Genomic DNA, 17,967 nt, shown 5'->3' with positions numbered 1-17,967 from the left:
AGACACAAAGCAAGGAGAGCTAGAAAGTGAAAAAACAAACAAACAGAGAAACTGCCATATGCAACAGATGTGCCGTATTGCTTGTGTGGATCTAAACAATCCACTGGCCAAGGGCACAAGGTTTCAAATTTACCCCCGCACATAATTTATTGTAGCATTGCCATCTACCAAAGGAACCTGTTGCAAATTAGCCTTCCAGTTGGTCTGAACAACAACTGAATCAGAACTGTTTTCAACTGTTTCAACTGTTTCACATTATCCCCATGAAAATGCTGAATATTTCTTGAGTGCTTGTTTTTTAGTGCCAAAAACATCTTTATCTGAGGTAAGAAATTCTGCACATTGTTTCTGTTTATTTCAGAAAAGATGATAGAAATCTAATTAAAACAAATACATCACTGGCGTAATCACTGTGGTGTTATGATTTCCCATTAACAAGATTTCATCTCAACTAACCAATTAAAGAAAAAACAAAGTTAGACGGATGCAACTGAAATTAAAGAACAAAAGAGTTAAAGAAAGAGTGCAGCAATGCCATCAAAACCAGTGACAGAAATTAGCCAAAACAAAGAGAAAGAAAAGCATGGATACCTGGTTTCTATAGGCCTGAAGTTCAGCTTCCAGCTCAATGATCTTCTCCTCTCTCTTCAACATCTGGGCTTGAGCTTCCTGTCTTCCCAGGAACTCCTCATCAAACTGGAGAGCAAAACCATAGCAGATGACAAAAAAAAATTCATCAAAACAGTTCTCAAAGATGTTTGAGTACTGCTCAGTTGTGTTCTTCTGTTAGAATTATGTACTAAGGCTGAGAACTAATTACTGAAATTAAAGATAATTACACTACAATGAAAGAAATACAAAACATAGAAAATTTAATTAAGGGTTTATCCAAAAAGTTCTGTCAGAGGATTTGCATTGAGAAATAAAGATCAATCTTTAAACTGCTTTACCATGCAAAGAGAGCTAAAATTCATTAGATGGTCTTGAGGAATATATATTCTATAAGCTATATAATCAGGTTAGTTTAGGCTTACACATTGCTTAGTAGTGGATGCTAAAAAGATCAATAGAATCACTGACAGAAAAACAAGCAAATCGACTGAATTATTGCACTACAATTCAAAAGTTTGGGTTCAGTAAATAAATAAATACTTTTACATTGTTACAAGAGTTCATATTTCAAATAATTGCTGTTCATTTGAACTTTCTATTCATCAATGAATTCTGGGGAAAAAAATCAGTTTCCTCAAACATACTAAGTACAACAGTTTTCAAAATTGATAAGAAATCAAGCATATTTGAAGGATTTCTGAAGGATCATGTGAAACTGAAGAATGGACTTTTTACTGTATTTTTATCAAATAAATGTATTAGAGAGACTTAGAGATATCCTAGCGACTATATGGTAGTGTACATATCCATACCACAAAACTAAAAATAACAACCACCTTTTATTGCACAAAACTAATCCTCACAAAAAATAGTGACAAAGGTGTTTTTGTGGCTGATTTAAAGAGGATGAATAGAGATGAAACTTTTCAGAGAGGGAAATACAGACAAGTTTGAGTTTCAATCATTTACTGGATGTGAAACCACTTGTTGCTCATTTTAAAAGTTAAATAGCCATCAGGAAAGGATGTAGTTAAAATGCTGTGGTTTGGGATCTATAGATCCGTTGCCCTCGCCCACATACATTTCGGCCTACAATTATAAAGGAACGCTCCCAACAATCAATACAGGGGCCTTTTTAATCTCAGAATACTGTTAATTACAAATGGCTGTTTGAACGATTTCAAGTAATCTCGCCTTAATTAAAGAAAGCTAAATGGTGCAGTCGTGAATGGTCTTCAAAGGCCGCATACTTCATTAGAGGAGCCAAAGTGAGAAGAAAGAAATAGAAAACAAGGGAGGGGTGGAAGATAAAGAAGAGGGAAAGAAAGGGCACTTGCCTTTTGAGCTAACTCTGAGGCCCTCTGTTCAAACTCCTCAGTCCTGGCTTTATCCACACACACCTCTGCAGTGAAATGAAGGAAAGGTTAACCATTTCAGTTGGTAAAAAACAAATTAACCAGCTCATATGTGAGAGCATAAACACACCTAGCAGGTGGCTGAAGTCTACATCCAGACGTTTGCGGTATGTGAAATCAGGATCTGTACCGCAACGATGGAGGACAATTTGAGACACACACTCCTCTATGATCTTAAAATACTGAGGCCTAGAGGACAGAGAACAAGAGAGAATAAGACAGAGTGAAAAGGGAGGAAAAATCAATGCATTATATTATCTTTTTGGGAATATGGTACCATTGACTCATGCACAAAATGAGAAAAATTGTTAAATTAACTCTGAATCCTCTGACAGTAGCGATACTGGCTTATACAAGCTATTAACTGGTGCAATGAAAATGACTGAGTCCTTTAAATCTGTGATGCTGCTCGACACTCATATAAAACAGAAAGAGAGATATAAAATGGAGAGGGATATGGAGAGAGACAAAAAAAAGTGAAAAGGGATGGCGTATGCGATACTGTATAGAGTGAACTAATTGTGCCATCAAGCAAAGGATGTCCTTAACTTCACACCTAGAGTCACTGGTAAAATAAAACTAACCTGCTCTTTTGCTTCCCTATTCCCAACACTATAATATAAGCTCATCATATGCATATCTATATATTTTCATTTAAAGAACAGAAGTGATATTGGCCTGCATATTATAAACGGAGTTGACGTTTAATAAATGTAGCCTTTGTGACTGAATACAGACCTAGACTCACAATTAGAGTCTTTTCATTAAAAAGAGTCAAATTAGCAGAGCTTTCAAGTGGAAATAATTAGGATCAATCAGTTTCTTTGATCATTTGACCTTTTACAGGCATCATTTCTACGAGGTACTCTGAAGTCGGCGCCATATAATAATGTTTAAAATTAGACACCAAAAGATTGTCTAAATTTCAATTATAATCAATTATAATTAAAATCAGTCTCAGAATTCTAGTGCCATTAATCAAGTTAACTAATTGATATGTTTGAAAATGGAACAAATAAAGTACCTAAATCAACCTCATATTTGAAATCTCAAATATTCTAATATGGTTTACATAAATTGAGTCAGCATTAAAAGGCACATAAATCCACATTCCCATAGAGAATAACTGACCATAAATAGAAAACATAAGCAATGTGTGGTCACTGAACGTTCTTTTCCATAATGACTTCAGAAAGAGCAAAACAACCACTTGAACAGCGCAATTGGCATGTGAATGTGTGTATATTAATGAACAAGGTATACATTGCCTATCTGCTGTGTTTTTTAAAACTAAGTCATATATCCTGTATTCTACATATTAGAAGCCTCTCTTTTGATCAAGACCAGGTTTAACACACCCCCAGCTGTGAGCTCGAAGACATGAAAACTATCTTTGAGCAGACGCCACAGATGAAAAGAGAGAGAGAAAGAGAGAGGGGGGGTATAGGGAAGGGGAACAGTAATGTGGGCATGTGAGATGAGAGGAAGATGAAAGCAGGTTCATTCTCTTTGTTAGACACTGTCATTGGATAGTTTGGGGGTAAGAGACCAGCAGGGTGTGTGTGGACTGCCTGTGTAGAATAAGCAGCATTCATGGACAGAGTTTAGAGAGAAATGTTCATGAGGAGAGAAGAGCTTACTGGGAGGACTGGGACCGTTTAATAATAATTGACCAATTCACCAGCAGGACTCGAAAAGACAACAAAGCAAATTTATGTTTATTTGGTCAGAATGTGTGTTTAAAAACAAGTTCTCTGGGATACTTATATTTGCAAGATTAACTGCAGGACAGAAAACAAAAGAAATTCACCAGGTCCACCCTCCAAGTATGTGTATGTAGATGGATAGATGGATAGAGAGAGAGACAGACAGAGAGACAGATAGATATTTGCATCAGCTGCAGAATGAGTGCTGCTTTTCTCCAGTACCGCCACTCAGCAGATGGTCTCTATCTCTACACCTCTATTTCCATTTGCACTTCTTTTCTGTCAAAGCTGTTATTCTAAAAACAATATACAGCTCACTGGCTAAAGATCTTGAAAAGCTGTTCTCCAAAACATAACACACTGAGTCATTAGTGAGACCTTTACTGCCATGAAGATGTATGCTGTTGCATCACTGGCACTAATTAGACAGAAATCAATAAAAACCTCAGACTAGGTTTGAAAGGGAAGAGAGGCAGCATTTTCATAAAAATTGAATATTAATATAAGATGAATATAACGTGACTAAGTGCCGGAGTTGGTTTTGAAAGACATTTTCTTTTTTCCACAGGTTTATGAAAGGTCTTGTGCGTCCAATACTATTTAACAGTTCAAACACACCAACTTATTCCTTAATATTATTCTAAAACATTATTCATCAATTAGTAATAATAAATCCAAAATGAACAAGTAGTAACTGAATAAAATGTTTAACATGTCTCTATGTCTCTCTCTCTCTCTCTCTATATATATATATTTTTTTTTTGTCCTTTGCCTAAATTACATAGCCATTTCATGGGTATTTTTCATTCACCATTTAGTCAGCTCAATAAAAACAAATACATAAACAAGCACTCCTCACCGTGTGAAATAGTCATTCCTGACCAGCAGCAGGTGCTGCAGTATGGAAAGAAAATGGCTCTCAGCGCTTGTGTCCTTCACAGAGCAATATAACACATTAAAGACATCTCCAATATCAGTACACACTGTGTTAAGGAGCACTCAACTCTGCCACTGGTAAAATAAAGGGAACAAATGGAAAACTACAGAAAAAGAGAACATGCATACATACTCTCTTATAAATAGTGTAAACACGAAGACAAACCAAAGACTTATCTTGTAGCCTTGTCAAAGCATGAGACTGGTAAAACACTAATGAAAGCAAATGAATAAGGGAGATTTATGGTTTTGATTAAATCTAAGAAAACATCAATGCAATCAGTGCATGGTTTGCAATGATATTATTATATGACCACCATATTATTGTTGGAGGTCCTCTAAGGATCAAAGAATGAGTGGGAGAAGGAAAGAGAAGACGACACAGGAGAGGGAGTGTTTTCTGAGGAGCGTTTAAGTGTGGACAGAATATCAAATGAAATTGTATGCATCTCAGCATCAGAAGGATATTCCAGTTCACTCCGGATGTCCTCCAGGCGATGGGAGAACTCAATCATGTCCTCCTCCTTGTGCTCCTCAAAGACCTTCAGCTGAATATCCAGAGCATCGTTTTTTACAGTGTTCAGGCTCTACACCGAGGGAAAGGCAAGGGTAAACAAAGAAAAGAGAAAATTAAATGGGTCATGCAATAGAAAACATAGAAAACATCCAATAGAAAAGTTCATACGTGAAGAGGTTAGCCAATCAGAACAGAGGTCAACTACATACAGAAGTCCTACAGATATGGAAGCAAAACAGTAGGTGTTATTTTAAGTAAACAGCAAGAATGAGGGAAAAAAATCATGGCAAAAATTACATTCAACTGCTTTTGTTGCAAGAAAACGTGTCTAACATTTTAAGTGGACATTCAGGGGAAAATGTGGAATATGGCCACTTTAAGAGGGAAAAAAAGAGAAACACTGACAAAACACAATTTCCAAAAATGTGTATTTAGAAAAAAAATAATAATTTTGCTTTCATTCCATCTCTTCTTATTCTCTACTCCCATTTCTAAGGCAGCTTCTGTTTTGAATAATAAATAAGACATGCGTGAGGCATTAATCTATCTCACTCGCACACTCTCTGGCTTTCATTTCACACACTTCTCTCCTGTTTTGTTCAGGCAGTTTTCAGTTGTTTGTTGATAGAACATAACCACATTCAGAATGCCAAGAGGAGACAGACCGAGAGAAAGAGACCAATCCAATTCCTGGCTGTAGCTATTGATTCAGCAGAGCGACCTCTCCTTCAGGCCTCATAAATTATTCGTAGACCCATTTTACAATATTTCACTCAAGTGGACAACTCATTTAAATATTAATACACAGACAGTGGTGGAGCCGCTTACCGGTAGGATCTCTCGCAGGCCGCAGCGCATAAATTCATTTCGGATGTGCAGCCTGAAGTCCAACTCATCAGGAGACGTTACGAGGGCATTGATGAGCTGCATGCAAGCCACCTAAAGGGAAGATAACATTCAGTATGAGTATATATGTATATGTATATGTATATGTATATGTATATGTATATGTATGTGTATATATATGTTTATGGATATATATATATTAGGGCTGTTAAACGATTAATCGCGATTCTTACTGATTGTATGGGGTGGACAGGTGTCTTTATGCAGCTAACGACCTCAAACAGGTGCATCTAATTTAGGATAATAAATGGAGTGGAGGTGGACATTTTAAAGGCAGACTAACAGGTCTTTGAGGGTCAGAATTCTAGCTGATAGACAGGTGTTCAAATACTTATGTGCAGCTGTATCATACAAATAAATAGTTAAAAAATCATATATTGTGATTTCTGGATTTTTTTTTTTTAGATTATGTCTCTCACAGTGGACATGCACCTACGATGACAATTTCAGACCCCTCCATGATTTCCAGGGTGTTCAAATATATAAATATAAGCATCATGGTCTTAAATGTTTCACTGAAGCAGAAGACAACTCGTTTGTAGAGGAATGTATATGAGACTGCAGTTTGGACTTGTTGCAGAGCATCACTGCGGTTTATGACTCTCACAGAGCTCTCAGCCAACAAAGGATTCCATCACCTCAGTCAAAATCTACTATTCATTTCCTCAAGCAACACAGATCATCAATTATTGATCAGCCTTCTTCGCAACACCCTAAATCACACATGTGTGAGGAAATGTTTAGTTAAAAGGCACTGGTGCATTCAGGGGACCGAGGCATATTGAACAGACAGTGAATTGTCTGTATGGCCCTGTGTGTCTGTGCCTCCAGTTCACATAATGTCTGCTGATAAAAGAATTGATTATTACACAAACCACACTGATTCCACATAATTTATAGTGGTGAGTCTCAACCGAACAGGTTGTGATGGCACAGGGCTGGTACGAATTTATTCTATTTTTTTTTTTTTATTCATTTAGTTACCAGGGTAACTAAATGAGTTAGTTTGCACATTAATAAACATTCCTGTAAATGTGCCAGAATTAGCCAAAGGCAAGTTATACGTCAACCTAAGACAAAATATATGGTTAGTTAAAATTGAAATAAAATACATAACACAATCCATAAATAATAGCAATAAAAATAAAACAAACAAACATAAAAGTACAATGACAAGGAGAAATAGTATCGATGACAGAAGCAATAGCAGAAGAGCCGACAGTTATGTAAGGGATAATGTATAGAGAGGCGGTCATTATAGCGAATAACAAGCCCGACAGGCTGAACGAGACCCCGACGTATATATAGTTATATTATAGTTGTTGGAATAACGTTCCATTGCCGTGCAGCTTTAACAGACAAAGCAGATTGAGTAAAATTACTATGCCTGAGTTGAATACAATCTCCTCTTAATGCACCTCTTGTGGAACGATACGCAGTTATTCTAATACTAACAAACTGACTAAGAGGGGAAGAAGTCAACCCATTTTAATCTTATACTTGAGACATACACTTGCATATTTAATCAATCTCCCAGCTCAGCAGATTATATTTTTCTAATATTAAACAGTGATGAAAATGTACCAGCTTCTTATAAAGAATTTGTGTTTGTTTGTATAAAGACTCCAATGGTTTTAGAGTCTCTAAGCTCGCCTGAAACCAAGTTGTTAAACAGTAAATAATGTGAGAAATAACAGTAGAATGCATATACATCTTAGCTGCCTCTGACACAATCTCGAGTAAACCTAAAATTAGAAAGATTAAACTTAACCTGCTTACAAACCTTGTTAACCTGAACTTTAAATATAAGTTTAGAATCAATCAGTATGCCAAGGTATTTATATTGAGAAACAATCTGCAGCCTCACCCCTAATACAAAAACATCTCTTCACTGATACTATTTGACTGTTTTAGACACATTTATAATCCAAATTTTTAAGGTTGGGTAAAAAAAAAATTATTCTTCGAATTGTCACAACTCTATTAAACTGGTGACTCTTATGAACGAGTTATTTTCAGTAAAACATACTGCACAACAGGTATAGCAGTATAGTATAGTACAGGGGTATTAAATTAAAGTTCCAAGAGGTCCGGTCTCTATATTACCTTCCCAGCAGAGGACGAAATTATAATAGTACTACGGCTGCCCCGATGGAAATGTATAACTGTGTTGTCCAGACATCCGCTGGGAAAGAACTATAGAGATCGGACCTCTTGGAACTTTAATTGAATACCCCTGGACTATACCATACTGGTCATGCTGTATGATTTGGACTTCATGAAAAGAACTTGTTCATAACATTCACCAGTTCACTAGAGTTGTGACAAATCAAAGAATCAATATTTTTACCCAGCCTTAAAAATAGCAGGAAACATTTCAAATCTTAATCCTAAGGGTCAAAACACGATAAAAATGATGACATTGCATAATTCATTTAGTTCATTCATCAATGATTCAAACGGTAACTCCAGAGTTTGGGTCTTTTGAGTGATACACTAAATAAGTATGGTCATAAGAGTAACTGTTTGTAAATCAGACTGTTTGGCTGTAAGATTTTGATTCACTACAAAGAACTAGTTCATAAAAGAATCTATATTTTTACCCCTGCATCCAAAGAACTGTAGAAAATATTTCTAATTCTAAACTCGAAAGGTCCAAACACAAGAATAAAATTTAGTTGGGTAAAGTAAATTGATATTTTTAAAATAGAAAAAAGATATAGCTTTTAAGATCTGCTTGGACAGTCTACATAAGCACAAACTTTTGATTTAGAAGACGACGATATTGTATTATCCATATTTGTGTGGCTCAGTGGTTGAACTGTGGGAGAAATATCAGCAAAGTTGAGAGCAAAAGAGACACTTAAGATGAGGGAAAAGAAAAACATAAGCCATTAATAACTTTACCATCTTCTTAATCTGCCTACTTCACATGCCTGGTGAGAGATGGGAGTGGTGAGAGGACAGGATGAGGAGAGAAAGAGAAAATCTATTCCTGTGAGAATCACTCACCCTCCATTAGCTCAGGGTAATACAGTGCTAAAAGAAGTATCTACTAGACATAGACATGAAAACACAAATTATGTATTGATAAAACAACATGCTGAATCATTTACTAACTCCAATGGATGAGCAGAAACATGCAAAAGGAAAATACTTTCCTTTAAATAGTATCCTCTTGGAGCTGAGCTTAAATTCTTCAAAAATAAAGTTGTCATATGCAGTCTATGGTCGACCCTGAGTGCTCCCTGCCTCTCACTCCTACATAAACAAACTGAACTTTATGCACTTTTTCTGGGTGTGTGTCTATAAAAGCATATATTTGAAGAAACATGCCCCTAAATATATCTCAGGCAAGAAAAGGAGAGTAGAGTGAACTCACAAACTGTTCTCAGTGATAATGGTCTGTAATAAATGATTTATGTATACATTTAAAAAAAAAAAAGATTGATAAAAGAGATCACAGCAAACTATTAGAAGAAACAATAACCAGTCAATCAATAGAACATTACTAGAGAGGCCCCTAAACACACCAGTTGGCCTTCATGGATATTAACCAGTGTGCATGTCTTGGATATTTTTTGGGCTGTTTTTCTCCTCTCATTTAAACAATTCCTATCTAATGGAGAGTAATCGGCCAATAAGGGTCATTTCCTGTGTGACCTGCTATTGTTGAGCATGCAATTGCTTCGTATTAACTATTCAACACTATAAAAAGCTTTTGGGCTGAAAGAGGAGAAATTAGTGAGTTGATTAATGCTAAACATAATATTTTGCTCAAGTTGCAGCACTACTAAATATGTTGCTCTCTGCAGATCACAGTAAAGAATTAAAGCACAATGACAGCATTCTGTCATTATGTCAAAAGAATATTTTTTTAGCTGTAACATTAACTGCGGAGTTAGTGGTTTATCCTAAATGCTAGATATGAGAACGTATGTATTTATTTTTTTATTTACCTTTATTTTACCAGGAAATAATCCCATTGAGATTCAGAATCTCTTTTTCAAGGGAGTCCTGGCCAAGACGGCAGAATAATAGTTCCATTTTAAAAATACATATACAAACATTTAACAGAAAAAGACATTTTGGCAATTTAAACATCTCAACATATTCACCAGCAGCACTCAGTAACATCACATGTGCATTTAGTACTCAAATAGTTCTTTATCCTCATTTTAAATTGTGTCATTGTCGGTAAATAGTCAAGCTTATACTTAGCTTATACTGCAATTTATACCAGGAAAAAGGTATAAACTTTTATATAAAGGTATAAAAGGTATATAAAAGGTATAAAGGTATGTGAACACGTGCTCGCTCTATACATATTTGAAGTGAAAGCTCTGTGCCTCTTTTTCACCTCCCTCAGCTACCAATTAAACTGAAACACGGCTACTTTGATCAGCCTCAACAATGAAGCCGTGTAATTAAAGCAGCCAAACCAGTGCATGTTGTTCGGTAGGGCCAGCACACTCCAGAGGAACAGGGCACTTACAATGAGTGCACACATTCTGTGACAAGAGAGCCCAGAGACAGTTCAGATAAGGTATAGGACACAACAAGGCATCTGCACGGTCCTTGAAAAATACACATTTTTACAGAGAGACGAGAAAGAATGACGGACAGACAGATTTTCTACTGTTGGAATACTTAAGAAAACTGTCCATTACAAGATTTGTGGTTTACAGACCCTGACTCATGGTGCACTTCTGTCTTATTTAGAGGCATAGGACTAAATATCCCTAGTCAAATTAGTAATTATTTATGGAATTATTTTAAATCTTATCAGGGATGCTTGACTAATGGCAGTTTGTTCTTTACAATGCAAATTAAGTGCTTTAACCGGCAGCACTAATCTTACAAATGTCCTGAGCCCCTAAGCATGCTGGCTAAACAAAAGGTCATGTTAATTTGTCAGAAAGGGGCAGGAAATTAAGTTAGTTTTATAACGTTTAATTTATTTAGGAACACTGAGTATCTTTACTTATATAAGCTTTTGAAATGTGTTCTTGTATAAAAGACTGGTTGTTAACAAGCACACTTGCTTATTTGTTTTCTGATCCTTTTTGGTGTAGGTAGGGTTGTGCCGGTAAACTTGACAACCGCACCACCGCGGTTGTAAAGCGCCACCGCGGTGGCTGAGTAGCACCGGCAGTGGTCCGCCAAAACAAATTTTTTGTATGTGAATGCTGTTTTACATGCGATATTTTCGAAATTCTATAATTAAATAAACTAATTTAATATTCAAAAATCGTGACTCATCCCTGCATGGAATCTCTTGTTTCTTTTCCCAAATCTTCACTCACGTCACACCCATTTTCTAAGGGGATTATAGCCTACGTTTCTTCCTTTGGTTTGCTTCTAATTAGGCCTATTATATTCGTATTCTTTGCTATGGTAAAGTAGAAAAACGCTGTAGGACAGATAGCCTATATATTTATACTTGCACGTCAAATTCTTTTTAACACAATTCGTGCTTGTTATTAGACATGGTAAGGCACGTCAAGTTTATTTGTAAAGCGCGTTTCACACACGCGGGTGATTTTAGTTTCAGTGTGTTGTTTCTTTGACGGAATAGCTCAAATAAACATTTTTTTGCTCAAATAAACTTTTTTTTTTTTTTTTAAACAACCCCCCAACCACCACACCACTGCCGGTAGTTGGTCCATTACCACCGCTCTGGTAAAAAATTGACACCGTCACAGCCCTAGGTGTAGGCCTCTATATATTTTAAAGTGTAAATTGCGTTTTAGAGGTGATTCAGGGCCTGTGACTTTGTTCTATTGAAGTCACTACCAAGCAAATAGCTGGTGCTTCATCTCAGCATGACCATTTAGCGGCCCTCAAATCTCTGAGGAAAACATTCAAAATGAAATATTATATAAAGAAAATGTATTTCCTGAGCAATGCACACACCACCAGTCTGTCACAATAAAGGAAACAGCACTGTAAAAATGGTTTGTTTTATACTGAAGTGTTAATTAATAGACTAGGTTAATTAATATTTGTGCTATCATTGAAAAAGAAAAATCCTTTAATCAATCTTTTGTCTTGTTTTCCAATGAAAACCTCCTTAAAACAAGATAGATTTAACTGTGAAAATGCATATTAAAAAGTTATTTTTTTTTATAAATTAAATTACATTCAATTTAGTTATATATAACTAAATAGAAAAAAAATATATTTATTTATTAATATAAAATTATATGTATATATTTCAATAATGCTTGTATTGATTGTCAGGCTCAAGTGGATTTTTTTGAAGGGGCAAGTGTAAGTGTTTATTTTTCCAAACTTCGGCCACCAAACATTTTCAGCTGAGATTGATTCTTGCTTCATTCTCATATTAAACAGCCATTTGAACGAATCAGTTGAATGAATAACTCAATGACTCACTCATTAAGACAGTCAATTGCCGCCACCTATTAGCATCTTAGTTTCGTATTTAAAAGCATCATTGCATTTCTCCAATATTTCATATTTGTGTCTGTACAAATAATTTTCACATTCACAGATCACAGTGATCCTATTTTCGTTTTCTTTAGAAAGTGGCACCAGTTCAGGCTGAAAGCATTTTCACTTTCTTTTGCATTTAGCATAGGTAAAAATGTGTATATTTGGCTGAGTGTGTATTTTACCATACAAGGTCATGAGGGCATTGAAAGGGATGTATCAGCAGAAGATGAGTGAACAAGAAGGCATATGAGGAGCAGAGAACGTTTACCTGTAACTGGACGGAGCGAACACTAAGGCCTTGGACGATAGGGTTAAAGCGGGCCACCCCTCTTCCCTCTGTTGCCGTGGTGATGGCTTCAAGGACCTTCTCCAAACTTTATGCAGGAAAAAAGTGAAAATAAGGGTCACAGCTTTGATTTGGCTTTACATTTTTTTGCAGAGTTATGCTGGGATTGCACTTCTCACTGGTATGGAGGGCACTTTAAATGCACTTACTGCTCCTAATATAGTTTTCATAAAAGACACTTGCACCTTTTCATTGTTTACATGAAGCTGATATTTGAAAAAGAGTGTTTTGATGAAGTAGTCCTGATGAATCCTTTATGCATCCAAGCTAAAGGTATGATCTGCTTATAATTTCAATGCAAAAAGCCCAAACAAAAAATACATAAAAAGGAAAAAGCATCTGTAAGAGTATGTACAAGGCTGTTCTAATGTGTAAAAATCGGTATGCAGAATGGAAGCTAAAACAAACAGTAACTAACATACACACAACTAAATATATATATTTTTTTTTAATTATGATGCCATGATGTGAAGTTCAACAAACAGCAGCCCAAAAAGCATTTCAACACACACATACATAAATATTTGATACCCTATTTGAGAATACTGAGGTTAAATATTACAGTGAGGACATAAAACTCCAACAGAAATTATATAATTGAATAATTAAATAATGAAATGAGGCTGAAATAAGAAAGAACAATAATTGCATCATAACCAGATTGATTTCAACTGAAAGGCTGGAAAAAGCAAGTCGGGAGGCTTACGTATTTTCTTCTCCTACAATGCAGATTGCAGAAAGCAGTTTAACCACATCTGTCATCATGGCTGGCTGACAAGGGTCAATGGCTTGGGCCAACAGTGCCAGACTAGTCTCCTCTCCAAGGATCCGATCCAGTCCATACTGCAGACAGACAGTAATTCATAAGTTATGTAGAGTTATGTAATTCATAACCCAGTGTAACTAAGCAATTCCTGCGATGCTATTCCGCAGTGACACTGCACCACTGCTAAATCTACAGCGTCTTAGTAAAATATCAATTCAGTGAATCTGAAATTGAATGTAATGACTTACAAAGAATTACTGCACAAAACAGAGAACTAAAAAGGAGAGCTAATGACCAGCCTGAACAGAGAAGTGCATGGTGGGGGAACAAAATAAAAATAAACAAAACAAAACCAAAAGTAAAAAAATATATAGAATAAACTATTATTACTAAATTATTACTAATTATAAAATATTAAAGTAAAATATAATAATAAAAAACATTATTACAATAACCATATTCAACAAAAAATAAATCAAATATTAGGGTTTATTATTGTAAACATTAAGCTATATAAAATATTGAGGGACACATCCAATTCAAAGTAGTAATTTTGGAGAAGAGTTTTAGTTTTAAATTAAAGGTGACTTTAAAAGTGGAGGAAATAAAGAAGGACATAACGTAGCTGCCTGTTGCTCTGTCCTTGAAGTAATGACAAAACTGCGATCAGGGATATGTTAATAGTAGCATGAAAGAGAGAGAAGGGTGAAAAAAAAAGAAAGAAATGGCAAACATAAAGGTGAATGAAGAACACAGTCACAGGACAGAAAAGCCTTGGGGGTCTAGAACGACAAGAGCGGATCGAGACCTGCAGAGAGAAGCGAGGAGTCAAAGAGGGGAGAATATCCAATATAAAACATGGGGGTTCGGTTAATGATGACCGCAGTGCCAACACCACAGGACGAATTTCTCATTAATTCAAAACATTCTGATGTAACTTAAAAGAAGATGATATCTCCACTCTGTCAATCTTTAGGTATAAGAGATACACTTGTCTCATTGTTGAAAATGGAAAGACTAATTTTGAAATTGTGCTTATTTAGAAATTAACAAATACAAACATGGAAAGACACAAATCGGCTGCCATCTTGCAACAACACAAAACAACTTGTGACTTAAGTTTAGCAATTTTCAAGACAAGAATCATGCTGAGTGAATTCATTTCTAACTAAAAAGCTTTAGGACAGCAAATTCACCAAGTTGTGTTAATTGCTCTATAACTCATGTCAATTAATGGCTCCGACTGCCATATCTCAGACTTCTTGTCATTCAGAACAGATGTTTTTTATGCAAACTTAGGTATGAAAACATCCTTCCCGCCTCAGAGGCACAGGGGAGATAACGTGCTATCACAGTGTTTACGCACAGTAATGGATGTAAACATATTTGAGCCATTTTCTGTCTTCATTCGGTGGGAGTTGGTGACAGATGGACGGGAGCACCTGGCTGGCAGGCAACATGGGCAGAATACGTCCCATGATGCTGTGGGGCTAAAGTGAGAGGTCTGGAGCGGTGACAGGCCTCTGGGTAAATAAGGCTCTCAGCACCTGTCGGGTGCTTGGGATTACACCAGACCTTCAGGGCTGAGAGATATGTGTAGCAGATTTTGAAACTTGCAGAAAACAAAACTGGGATCTCCAACAAATTAATTCCCAAAATGACTACACAGAAATAGATGCAGCGAGCGTTTTTCTTTTGATCCTTCAGAAACAGGCCTCAGGAAAACAACAATGGCCACAACCCATTTATATTTCCTCAGTGGGTGACCATGACCGATTTCCAACTGAAAGATTCACTGATGCGCTTAAGTTGCTTTGTTTCCATTTGAAATGAATGGCGTGTCAATTAGAGCTGATGACGAGACAATTGAATACAACAACAAAAAAAGAAAAAGGAACATCAACTTCTGAAGCTCCTAATGGGTGGGGCGGGCACTCAATTCATACTGTAGATCAGTGGTCTCAAACTCAGTTCCTGAAGGGCCACTGCCCTGCAGAGTTTAGCTGCAACCCTAATTAAACACACCTGATCCAGCTTATCAAGATCTTTGGGGCTACTAGAAACTAGGGCTGTCACTTTTCGTTCGAAAATCGATTGCACAATCGATCAGACCAACCAACGCAAGTTTCGAAAACGAAAATAGAGAATCGATTATAACGGTATTTTTTCTCGGAGCGCGTCCAGCTCGTGACGATACGCGCGCAGCGAACGCGCCTCTCACAGCAACTGCAGGCTCTGACAAACACACAAAACAGCAAATTATTCTTCTTCATAATGTGTCTCTTTTTACAACAAAACTGAATTCTGCCAGTATTCAGACAGTCTCATGCATGCAGATACAGATTCGGGCTACGGTCTACAATCGCTTACGTAGGCGAAATTTGTTTGACATTTCTAACCGTAAACACAGGCATGTTGAAGACTGCAGTAATGTTTTTCATTGATGTTATGGCAGTCCACTCTGCTTATTGTTTTTCGAGAATGTTGCACTCCTGTTTGTCATTGTGCACGAAACTTCACGCCAATAAATCATCAGGAATATTACTGACTTGTGCGCGTCTCAAGCGCCGTCTTTACGTTCGTCCTAATGCCCGTTAGTTGTCCGTTGATTTGCCCATATTTGGCGTTTAAAATGGAAACGTCTTTAGACATGCAAAATCGATTATACAATCGATTCAATGAACACTTATGTTTAAAAAATCGAACAGGATTTTTTCACAAAAGTGACAGCCCTACTAGAAACCAATGCCACTAATAGGCAAGCCTGCAACCTTTAGCCATAAAACCGTAGGCAGGGAAGGAGACAAGAGGCCATTTTTTTATAGATATCAATGAAGGAGAAGCTTCACTACGCTGAATAAACAGCTTTTGTAAGTAAATAGCTTATTTAATGAATCGTCAGCCTGTTCGCTAATCTTCAACATGTTTTACACAAAAATATACTTTCATTGGGAAATATATGTTGAATTTACCTTGATAAAAACACTAGTTTTTAAGAGAAGGCAGAGTAGGGAATGTCACGACAGGTAGGACTCATTTACAGCATTACCACCAGCAAATGTGTAGTAGTATTTAATAAGAGGTGTTGTGTAATATTGAGTGATATTATATATTGTCTAAAGAAAATATCAATATCGTTTCTTTCTTTACTTTCAGATTTTAATAAGTGAATGACTATGACTGCCATGCGATGCTGATATAATGCATTTTAACAATAAAGGTAAAATGAATAATTTAATTACAAATATTGTAATATATTGTTGTTTTATAAAAAAATAAATGATGTGATCTCTCTATGGCTTCCAGGTTTCAACAAATGAATTAGAATTGTGATTGTAAGACTTGAATTGTAATGATTTATGACAGCCTAATGCCTAATAATGACATAACGCTTTTTAATGAAAGGAGGTAAACAAAATATAAAGATTTTAATAAATAAATGTATTCTTTCTATGGTTCCAGATTTCAACAATTAAATTACAACAACATTTTTAGTGCTTAGTATTACTATCAGTGCCATGTACGCCCAATAAAGCTTTTAATGAACAGATTCTAATCTAATCTTAAATGTGGTTTTATGCACACTGTAGTGCTTATATTGCTTACTCATTTCGTGATATAAGATTTTGGTCATATCGCCCACAGCTATTCTATGCTTTGTTGTCTAAATAAAACTCTAAAAACAAAAATAATTGTTAACATTTTAACTGAGCATTAGATTACAGCAAAGATTTAAAAAAAACTAATTAAACATAAAATAGTGAAAATTGGGATGCATAAATATCTAATATTGACTGATACAGATGAATAAAAAATTTATATTTTACATTTAATAATTACAATTTTACATTTCTAATATCGATGCACTGTAAAAGCAATGCTCACTTTAAGAAAATACCATTGACAAACGCCATCATAACAAAACAGTCAAACCTGTTAGCAAGGCTGATAGATGACTGCTAACAGGTTTTCAGATAAGATCAGTTCAACTTCACTCAAACACCATGGGATATGTTGACACCAGACAACATGTCGGTCTAACATCTGCCACATACCCAGTGAATGAACATGGATCAAAACACTACAGATCTCTATCTGAACGTATGTATGTGTGCACAAGGCGTGGGTAACTCTTCAGACCCCGGGCTATCTCAACAACATCAGAGACACCACTGGAGATCCACTTCTAACGCCTCTCTCTAACAGGAGTGTGCAAATCATCAAAAGCCCCCTCAGACCTCTCCACATCGGCCGTGCGGAGTAACCCCCCTCCCGAGTTCAGAGTGGTGGCTGTCTGCAGCCCCCTT

General features: G+C 36.2%; 1 protein-coding gene across 2 annotated transcripts in view; it reads right to left on the bottom strand.

Moving 5' to 3' along the window:
• The window catches only part of diaph3 (diaphanous-related formin 3), a 323,176-nt gene that overhangs the window by 183,216 nt on the left and 121,993 nt on the right, over positions 1-17,967 (bottom strand). For both annotated transcript variants that reach the window (XM_079856725.1, XM_079856726.1), the window contains 8 exons: positions 13,601-13,737; positions 12,817-12,922; positions 6,015-6,125; positions 5,138-5,256; positions 4,593-4,709; positions 2,098-2,216; positions 1,950-2,014; positions 592-696 (listed from right to left, as the gene is read on the bottom strand). In XM_079856725.1, coding sequence (XP_079712851.1) covers positions 592-696; positions 1,950-2,014; positions 2,098-2,216; positions 4,593-4,709; positions 5,138-5,256; positions 6,015-6,125; positions 12,817-12,922; positions 13,601-13,737 — 879 coding nt within the window. The remainder of the gene's footprint in view (positions 1-591; positions 697-1,949; positions 2,015-2,097; positions 2,217-4,592; positions 4,710-5,137; positions 5,257-6,014; positions 6,126-12,816; positions 12,923-13,600; positions 13,738-17,967) is intronic.

Source organism: Squalius cephalus, assembly GCF_949319135.1.
Source record: "Squalius cephalus genome assembly, chromosome: 22".
Classification (NCBI taxonomy): Eukaryota; Metazoa; Chordata; class Actinopteri; order Cypriniformes; family Leuciscidae; genus Squalius; species Squalius cephalus.
This window is presented reverse-complemented; position numbering and strand designations above follow the sequence as displayed.